Source organism: Antrostomus carolinensis, unplaced genomic scaffold, assembly GCF_000700745.2.
Source record: "Antrostomus carolinensis isolate BGI_N321 unplaced genomic scaffold, ASM70074v2 scaffold3554, whole genome shotgun sequence".
NCBI classification, from domain to species: Eukaryota; Metazoa; Chordata; class Aves; order Caprimulgiformes; family Caprimulgidae; genus Antrostomus; species Antrostomus carolinensis.
Genome location: NW_010311225.1, coordinates 9739 through 20614, shown reverse-complemented (window position 1 = coordinate 20614; position 10876 = coordinate 9739). Strand labels below are relative to the sequence as shown.

Sequence of the window (10876 nt, the reverse complement as noted above, 5' to 3'; positions counted from 1 at the left end):
TAACGTGTTCCTCTATCCTTGTCTGTATCCAAGATCCTATTTTTTACAAACTTAACATTAAGTCTTCAAAAATAACAATAGTAAGTGCTTACTTCTAGGCATGCAAAATGTTGCCTGTGAACTGCTTGAGTATAGGCAGAGTGAAAACAAGAAGTCACTTTCACATATTCAGTATCAAGGCAGTATAAATTTCTCCTACCTTTGGTTTGATCCAAATACATTTAGAGAAGAGAAATACATTTCTCCTACCTTTGGTTTGATCCAAATACACATTTAGAGAAGAGAAATACAAAAAAAAAAGCCAATGAGTAAAATATGCACGATTTCTTGAAAATATAAACATATTGTTGATTTAAAGATAGTTTCTTGATTTTTTTTAAACTCAGTGACATTTTAAAGTGCAATATAGGTATCTGTTTAGAAAGGGTGAATTTAAGAAAGTTTCTTCCCACTTGAGGGCAGAAGTAGAAGTTGCAGCAGCTCTCCACAAATATCTGTCTCTAATTGTGAGAGCAGAGTACTTGAGAAATCATTTTTGTTCTGCTGTTTCCAACAACGTTAGAAGCATCTCACCTTTTTCCTTCATTTCATGCTATTCCCAAATTCTGCTTCATTTTTTCATATACAACATAGCTGATGCTGACAGCTGGAAGCACTTTCATAAAATTAGGGGCTATGCCCCTATAAAGTCCTCGGATTCCCTCTGTAGCCATAATTCTTTGAAAGAGACCAACCATGTTTAGCTGTGGAGCTCCTTCCACTGAGGCTAGAACAAAAAGATAACGTGTTACACAACGGTTCTAGTAATACTAAAAATCTTAAGCCACTATTAAACACCTGGGTGGTGAGCCTACTGTCACCTCTAGGGCCACTGATTAAAACTTGAGTCCTCACAGAGAAGAGATCTTAATCCCAGACATTTGAGAGATATCCATGTGTCTAAATCCCACTGAAAAGCATTACCCACCTACATTCCTCTGGAAATCTAGGCTCCTGTCTTAAAAGTCTGTGCACACACCTATCAAGCAAAAATATCAGCTATGAAACTGCCTTTATGAAGTGTCCTCCAGAGCAAACATTACTGTCTACCTTCACAGGATTATGCAGGTCCTTTTCATTCTACTTCTAAAATTTAGGAAACATTCTGAACTTCAGAAAAGTGCTCGCTATGACAGGAGCTCTATGCCGGGTAGTCTGGTATGGAATGTGGGTCTCGAAGCACTAGTGTCTGAAATGTTACATTTGATTTGAACATGATGAAGAACAGACCAACATTAAGAATAATTTTCCAGCTAAGTCCTTGGTTTTCCAAGTCAGGTTCTTTTATTCACATGTCTCCGTTAAAGCTATCGCAAATGATACAATTTTGATGTGACCACACAGAAACATTTTCCGTACAACAGGACCCACCTTGAGCCTGCATGCGTGTTCTGATAAGAGCAAGAGGGTAACTGGCTAACTGCCCACACGTGCTGGAAACGGTACCACATCCCAACAATACAAAAACACCTGGGTTAGCAGAGCTTGATGCATAGTGTTCTAGCCATGTACTCTTTAAGAGCTGCCAAGATATAAAATTAAATAGTAAGACAAGAGATCTGCATTCAAGAAAGTACACAAATACATCTTTATTCATAACAAATCTTATGGGCTCAGTCCTGAAAAGCACCAATCTCACACCACCGGTCCTTTGTGCTTTCTTTTAAAGTGCACCTTAGCACACCTTAGCACATGGATAAGGGCTTTAACCAGACTACAGCAGTTAGTGCCTAGAAGATAAATCCTTAAAAGATCCAACAACAGGAACAGTGCCCATACTTTGGGGTGAGAAGGGGAACATAACTCAGAACCCCACAGGGTGCAACAGAAGTTTCCACAGCTGTGCACATCAACCCACAGAGAAGCAAGGATGCAAACTGTAGAAAAGACCTTCCATACTGCTTTGAAAACATTTGTTCAAACAATTCTGCTGATAACTACTGCAGTGTCACCAAAAGGTTTGTCTAGACTAGAAAAAAAATAAGTCGGTGCATCTTAGTTACTTAACACCCTTTGAAGCAACAGCTAGCACCTAAGGTAAATTAAACATTTTTATTGTTGCTGATTGATTTTAAAGCTGCCAGTTCCTCTAGAAAGGAAAGACAGTGGTGTTTCAAACTCCTCACAACAACTGTATGTCAGCCACAAAGAATTCTAGTGACATGCACAGACACACAATTAATTTAGGTTACTATAATCCAATTACAAATCGGAGAAAACGGCAAAAATATGTATTAAGTATCATAAATGCAGGAAAGGTAACATAAAATCAATAACATAGCAGGTGTTTAAGGTCTGTGTTTGCTACACAACAGTTATGTTCCAGTCCAACAGATTGAAGTATGCAAGCATGTTGTACTGCCAAGGTCTACATAATCCTGCCTTATGAGTAGGCTGGTACTCTTTGGTATTCTTGCATGTAAGAGCCCATCAGCACAGGCATTCCTCCAGGACAGGCAAACAAAGAAAAACATTGAAGTCTAATAATATTAGTGAAAATTCTAATTTATGTTTTAAATTGAAGGCAACTGTAATACTACAAGTATATTACAAATCTAACTAATGATACAGGTATTCTTTAGAATATTTATACTTTTTGTAAATTAACTAATGACAGCTACATGCATTCAGTGATCTAAACTCACCTCATAAACAGCAAGGTCAATGCCAGCATAAGGAATTATACCCAGAATATTAGGAATATAGCCTTTGTAGAAGGCCTTTACACCTTCTCTTTTTAAGATCTTCTTAGCACAGTCAAACATCCCAGAATATTGCCCTGTTTTACCCACAGCCAATCTGGTCTTTAAAACCTAAAGTGAAAAAAAAAAATAGTAGCCTTAATTATATACCTATTCATTAAAGTATTTTATAAACACAGGAAAACACTGGAACTGCTTTGCATTTTGGTACTTCAAATCTCTTCTGTGATGACTAGTGTTAAGGCTTTGTTAGCAGTAGGTTTCTTCAGGTTTTATCGTTATGCAGAGTAGCACAAATACTACCCTACACTAGCTTACAAATTATTAGTCTTTTTAAATGGCATTTTAGTTTTCTTTTCTTGATTAAAACAAGCAGATTTTTTACCAACTTGAAGGCAATGTGGGCAATATTTAACAGAAGCATTAGCTACAGAACAAGTGAGAACATTAACATACTAGCAGATCACACTTCTAATCTGGGAACAGCAAAGCATATTAGGAAAATAATCTTTCACAAAGCCCAACCCTTTGAGAGGTAGTTACGGTATATAAAGACTGTGTCTCCCTACTGAAACCCAGCATCTGATTAATAATGCAAATAAGTCTATACAGCATCTCAGGACAAAGAAATTAATAACAGTATCCAAATGAAACCACAGAGGGAATTTCCTGAGCAAGCATTTGGCCTACTTCAAAGCCTCATAAAACTGAAGTTTCCTGGCACTTTGCTTTTCTGTTTTACTTGGAAACACTCTAAAAAACACTAGGACAGTATTATATCTTTGTCAGGAAGATCAGAGCATCTTATTGTAGAACAGTTCACCTGTCTCCATTGATCAGTGTAATCCAGATGATCCACACAACATTTCAGTTATTCTCTAACTTAACCCACCTCTGTACTCAGGCTAGCTGTGATTCAGCGGCTCTAACAGCAAGGATGCTATTTTAAGAGATCACTATCACTGTCAGCAAAGAAAACAGCTAAGTTCCATTCCTACTGACACCCCTCCCTATGAAAAAGGTATTTAGGTTACATTTTCCATTACTTCCAAATCTTGAAGGTGGTATTGGTTTAATCCCAGACCCAACATATATTCCAAATATTCACTCTGGGGATAAACTCTCCGGGGAACCAGCAGCAAAGGAAGCACATCCTATTTGTACCAAAAAACCAGCAGGATGTGAAATAGCTACCCTAGAGCAGTTAATATATTAATGCTATTTAAATTGCAACATATGTAGTACCGCATACAAGTATGTCCTACAGAGGAAAGAGGAGTTAATTCATCCAGCCCCAACAGCAGCTGTTATATTCACCCTCCACACTGATCTAATCACACCCAGCTCCCAACCACAATGCAACAGAACTTCAGCAGTTCTGCTACAGACGAGACTGTTCCTTGCTTACATACGTAGTGGGGAAAAATATTTGGGTCCAATTTAGGAAGTAGCTTGAATATATAACTTAATTTCAAATGTGTTCTTGGATTACTTTTTTTTCACCATGAACTAGGTTTTATTTAAACATTGCTTTAGACAATATTATACAGCCAAATATATAGAAAAATGACAAGTATCAATTAGAACATAGTCTATTCTAAAATGCCTAGTACTGAAATTCTGAAAGCAAGTCCAAAGTAAAAATAAATTAGGATATGGGAATATAGAGGAATTCTTGCAAGAGGTTTTACTTTGAAAATGAACCAGACATCTGGCAGAGACTCCAATGGAAGCAGATTTGTTACTTACCTCCATGGGATAAATAGAAGTTTGTGCTGTTGCTCCAGCCAAAGAACCAGATACAAATCTTTCAATGGTGCCTAACTTTCCATCATCCTTAGTAAGTATCTTCTTATACTGTATAGTTAAAACACATAAGATAAACATCATTTGCTTTTTAGGAGAGGCAAGAGTTACTACAGGAGGCAGGAGTACAGTAAAAAATGTCTTTTCAAGTTGTACATACTTTTTCATGTTATTTACAGTTACATTTACTAACCTAACAAATTTAGCACTATATTCACTGCAACTCTGTGGACAAAGATTCTCAGGAATACAGTAAATATTCCAGCATACAAGAATTCTTTCCATTAAACACCTCAGCCACCCACAGTACTGTCAGGTATTCTACAAACAGCCAACACAAGGGTACCCACACTACAGCCCCCAGATAACAAAGAGGAACCAGACTCCCTTGCAGATCCAGTTCTCCAGTCAAAGAATGAAAGATTAACTAGCACGTTCACAGAGACACTTAGGAAGCTGTACATACTGTGTCATTCAAGACAGAGACACCATCATGCAAGAATGCGCCATCAGCTCCCGAAAGGTAGAGCAAGAGTAAGGAATAATGTGCTCAATAAAAATCTGCCATTTGGTCTTAAAATACCCCAAAGTTCACTTGACTTCTTGTTGTTTTTATTTCATAGTTGTAAAGAGATGTGCAATATGATCATTTATTCTTACTTGAGGCATTAGCAAGCCCCACAGAGGAAAAATAAAGATCATTTAACTACACCAGAACAGGAGTTCATTTTCCAAAGGAGGATTAGGCTTTGACATGATGCTTAAAGCTGATTCAGAAGTAAATATAACTCTGAAATCCAGGATGAGGGCTTCTTACATAGCACCATGATATGTAACTTAAGAAGAATCCTGTAGAAGTTCAGTTAGCATAGCGTGCTAAGTTTTTGGTTGTTGTCACTTCAAAGCAACAAACTAGACATTAATGCAGAACTCCATATAAAGCTATGCAGACTGGAAGACAGTTTAAAATCTGACAGATTTAGTTTATTTACACTGCTTATAATACAATAATAAAATCTGCCTAATACCAAGTATTCTCTTAACAGAAGAAATAGACTATTTTAAATCTGAAAGTTACTCTAAATTACAGTTACAAAGTCTCCAACCATTGTAAGAACTCCTATATAACACAACAGTGCAAATAATGAACAGCGAGAGTGACATAGTATTTTATTTACTATTACTTTCATTCCTGATTTATCATCCTACCTGTTCATAAGCCCAGAACTTAATAGCTGTTTCAGGAGCTATTTTCACAACATTTACACCATTTCCCCTCCAGAGGGATCGTATACCACCTTCTTTCAACATTTGCTTAAAACCACTGGCTATATTCATTTTGTTTGATTTTGAACCATGAACCTAAAAGAAACCAAAAGTCACAGTGAAGAACACTCCTCTGATTAGATTGTAAAACTCATCACCTAGGTATTAAATCGCTTAAATATATCAACGAGCAAAAACACATTCACTATTGAAAAAAAATAAATCTTATTTTGGTGGCACAAGTACTCTAGTATCTTGTTTACATTTCTGCCAAAATGACTAATGAAAAGACAACTTTTATGAACACAGAATATGGAACTAGACCTCCAGAATTTAGACACTGTATTCAGCCATCAGTTTTCCACAACAGCTCTGTAAAAACTGAAGTGACACACTGGAAACTAAGAAGTTCTTGAACATCACACCTACCTGCATCATCACTTTAAGGCGATCTAATGGTGCTGTACCTGTTCGAGAGACAGCACCAGCCACTCCTCCTGCCAACAGCTGTTTCCACCACTGTCCAGTCTTTTTCTCTTCCTCCGTGAATTCATCTGGAACAGTCAAACTATCTCCTATATCCAACACCTATTAGAATCCAAAGCAAGGATGTGCAAATAACTATTTCATGCCATCATCTCAATTTTATCAACAGTTCTAATTCCAAATTAATGTACCACCTGAGAATATGTAAATAAAATGCTAGTTAAAAATAAAAATTATCTCTAATTTATGTTCTATAATTAACTTGCTATGGATTGCTATTGCTATTCAATTAATAGCAACTTCTAATGACTTCTACATAGATATTGAGTAATAACACCAGAGACCCACCATTTCAAAGACTGCACCATCATCATTAAAAATTATGACAAATTTCTGCCTTGAGTATGGCGCAAACAAAGACATTCTGTCATGATCAGTAGACCTTTACAGTCAGCACTAAAGCTCAAATGCTTATATGTTGCAGCTAACCTTTCACCGGACAGCCTTCTGGGATTAGTTTGGTAATCTCCTAAAGATGCTAACAAGAGATTTCTCTCTCATGGTAATTTATTCACACATATGTAGGATTTCCCATTCCACTCACTGCCCCCCTAACATCTTAAAGTAGCATTTTTATAGCTGATGTATTGCAATATACTATTTCTGGTAATTGATGTATATTATCTTAGAAAATGACAAGTTTGACTAATGCTGTATAAACTGTCTTATCATCAGTTATACTGAAAGACACATTCATAACTTTTTTCAGCTATAAAAGTTTGAAATTTCATTAAGATGTGCATGTTTTTATTACCATTTCATTTGATCAAAGAACAACATTACTATAGGCTTTAGTGATAAAGATGTCCAAAATATAAGACTATGGAATCCCACATAGCACTTAAACATAGTCTCTGCTCTTCACGTAATTTATAACCATGATATATGAGAAAAAGTAGGCTGAGAAAATGCGAAGTCAATATTATGCATAAATTAAACCTATAAAGAAGCAAGAATGTTTTAATAACTGGTAAGTACTGACCAGAAAGCCTGTTAACTGATAAACTCTTTTTTTAACTACCGTTGATTTTAATTGTAGCACTATGGCACTAATTTATGCTCCCTATCTGTTAAGTAGGCAGAATACTGTCTTGGTCATTTGGAACACAAGAACTACAGGATGCAGATGATAGATATAGCCAGTGGACAAACAGTAAGCAACAACTATTCTGGATACTGAACATAGAACAGAATAATTGAAAAATCCTTTCTTCTTTCTGAAATTCATGGTTTCCAAGTAAGGTGCCAGCAGTGGCTCAACTACATGGAATCATCAAAAGGTCAATCAGAACTGTCAAAATATAAATTCAATGTTCTTAGAGATATTATGTATATCTACCAGGGTTTAAACCTTTTGTCTACTGAGCCCTAAACACAACTATGAAAAAAAAGATAAATTTGAGGGTGTTTATAACAGAAAGGCTGCAGCTACCAACTCGTAATAATTCCATACCAATGCAGCTACCTGCTTGGAAAAGTCTGACAGCAATTAAAATTTTACAATGAAAACAGAATTGGAAGAGCTGTCAATGGCAGCCAGGCATGTGAGGTCTCACATCTGCGCTTATCTGAGACACCAGCTGTGTTGCTGTATAGCTGGATTTTGCGTGCTGTGATAACTGGGTCATCAACTGACTGCAACACTGGAAGATCACAGGAGACTTCTAAATTTGTTTCTTGGGGGTAACTAATGATATTCCATAATAAAATAAATGTAGATCTTATGTTTAATAATAGTAATATGAAGCATTTTATTAAAGCAAAGGGGTTTTTTTTCCACTAAGTAAGCTGGAAACAGGACTATCTGATATCATAGCAGTGCTTTAAGTGTTTTCTTCAGCAAACAAGGAGCTAACTCCCTTTTGGCAAGCATTTCTGAATTGAGGTTGTACAGGGTGAAACCCTCAAAGCTTTCAGATCTCAAACTACTTTTTATTATGGAAATGCTGGCTAATCCCTGAAGATATAAACAGTCTCACTATATTCAAAGAAATCCGTCTTTACCTAACTTTATGGATTTCTCCAATAATCTACAGCAAACAGGATTACTATTGGTTTACTTACCTTATTATTTTTTCTTAAAAGTCAGTCACTGAGGTGGCAAGAGCTCCATTCATTAGTAACTTAAAGAAAATCTCTCTGCACAGTGGATAGCCTATTGCTGTATATTCTGTCATTCTTAAATTAAATTCTATAGCACAAAAGAGTGTGAGAACATATGCACAGAAAATGATCACTGGCGACACTGGTGATTTTAGGATAATGATAGTATTGCTATATGAATGCAAATACTGAACTAATTTCAACATAAGAAACAGTTAAAATGTTTCTATAATTTGTTTCGACACATCAAGAGCACTGAACGTAAGAATCTAATGTAATATGAATAGAAAGGTTTTGTATTGCAATTATTATCTTTCTGTGAAATACCCCTAAATGAAAAGGATTCCTTCCTAAGAATTACTGATAATTTATTGTCAAAGTTGAGATTAAGTTCTTTGTTCAGAAGAAACTGACATCACACTATCCTGCTTGCAAATGGGAGAGCCTGAAGTGAAAAGGAAAACCAAACCGTCTTCTTAAATACAGGTATGCTTGAAACATAACAACTGTGAAGCTGTTATACTCAATATTGCAAATTAACCCAGTCAAGATGAACTTAAGAGCTGCACTAAGTTAACAGAAAAGTTGAACTTACAGTGGAATGTTTCCAATATCGAATTATTTCCTCAATGTCTGTAGCTGGGTTAAACATAAAGTGATCTCTCCACTCATTCCAGTCTACTGTCATTGTTCCATCAGCATCAATACTGAAAAGAAATTGAACTATATAAGGAAATAGTAGCAGGGATGGGGTTTTGTTCTGTTGCCTTTTTTTGTTGTTGTTGTTTTTGTTTTTAAATATTGGCCATCACATCCATGACAACTGACTGTAAATTCCATCTGGAGACTTCAATGCTGAATCTGCCATGGTCTTTCAATACTATGCTTTTCCTATCCAAGTGCATCTGGCATATTCCATTTAAAAACATAATATAATGCTTCATTCTATCAACATTTACATGGAAATGATGTAACATTCTCCTCCAAGAACCAGATAGTGACTAGACTTACCATCACCCAAGAATAGACAGAATATGTGAGAATTTCTATAGAGGCACCACTGAAGGTACCAGCATCTTCCAAAGTTATAATACCACTTATCCTGTTCTCTGAGTTATAAAAATATAATAATTAACAACATGAAGAAGCTTAAAATACTTTAAGAAATAATAATTCCTGACCTTTGCAGGATCTTTTCTGCCTGTTTTTCTGAAATGCTTATACCCAGTATCTTGAGGGACTGGACAACTTCCGATGCTTCAATTTTTCCTTGAAACATTAAAAGAAAGATGATACATATTTAAAACATGGAGCTTAATACACTTAGCACCTTGGAGCTCACTAAGTTGCATTGTAACACCTACATAATAGCAAATGTAATCTAAAATAAATTTAAACACAGATGATGTATTTTGTCTTCTTCAAGGACAGAGCGAAGCTAAAATCATGCAACCAAATGAGATGTAAACATTCAGTGAGTTAAAAACTATTTTATCTTAATAGATACTTAGAAACTTCCTTATAGTTTCTCCATCTGGGGAGCAAAGCCGCAGATCAACAGACTTGGAATATAATAAAAGAAAAAAGACTATAATAATTTATTATTTCAATCAATAGCAAACCGCAATTATGATCCTACTACGGAAAAGAATTAAAGGGTTCCATATTCACAACTTTTTGTCTCCAGTTTAGACAAAGAATATAAATGAAGATAACTTTCAATGCACAGTTTCTTCAAACAACGTGTGAACAAATAAAATAAGTCAAAGCATACCGTCATTGTTTTTGTCCAGGCTCTTAAATGCCAGTCTCATCTTTTTCTCATGATCTTTAAGATACCGCATAAATTCTTCAAAATCTAGCTGTCCATCCTGGTTAGTATCTCCAGCTTTAAAAATTTTCTGTTGAGAGAAAATTCAACATTTGACTTCTCCAAATTACAGTGGGTCACAAAGCAACAGTAGCATAACACAGCCCTGGCTTTAAGAAAAAAGCATCATATTGGACACTCTGGAAGCCAAATCAGGAAAACACACAAGCACACACTTCAGAGCTGTATTTTGTGTTCAGAATTTAACACACACACACAGTATTTTCATAAAGAGAGAAAACACTCAGCAGCAAAGATAGATTTAAGAAAGCATTATGTATTGTTTACGTAACTTTCCTATTACAAGATTTTTAAGGCTTTTTGCCAGCACTGGCAAGTTCTACCTACAAGTATGAAATAATTTGTGGAGGAGGAGGTGGGGGACAGGACAAAATCATGAAAGAGAACAACTTTAAGTCTGTGACTTTCCTGGTTATACATGAAATTTGTTAATATGTCAGTAAAATTAAACAAATACAGTCTTAACTATCTTCTTTAATCCAGTTGTATATTAATTATGAATTATAAAGATAAAAAGACAAAC

General features: G+C 35.7%; 1 protein-coding gene across 1 annotated transcript; it reads right to left on the bottom strand.

The window, feature by feature from the left end:
• Window positions 1-348: 348 nt before the first annotated feature.
• On the bottom strand, window positions 349-10369 carry SLC25A24 (solute carrier family 25 member 24; the record flags this gene model as incomplete). The annotated part of the gene is made up of 9 exons (XM_010166647.2): window positions 349-766; window positions 1411-1561; window positions 2685-2852; window positions 4491-4598; window positions 5757-5909; window positions 6243-6401; window positions 9058-9169; window positions 9644-9731; window positions 10237-10369. Coding segments are annotated over 9 exons (1251 nt in total), but the record flags the coding sequence as incomplete, so codon positions are not given.
• Window positions 10370-10876: the final 507 nt, after the last annotated feature.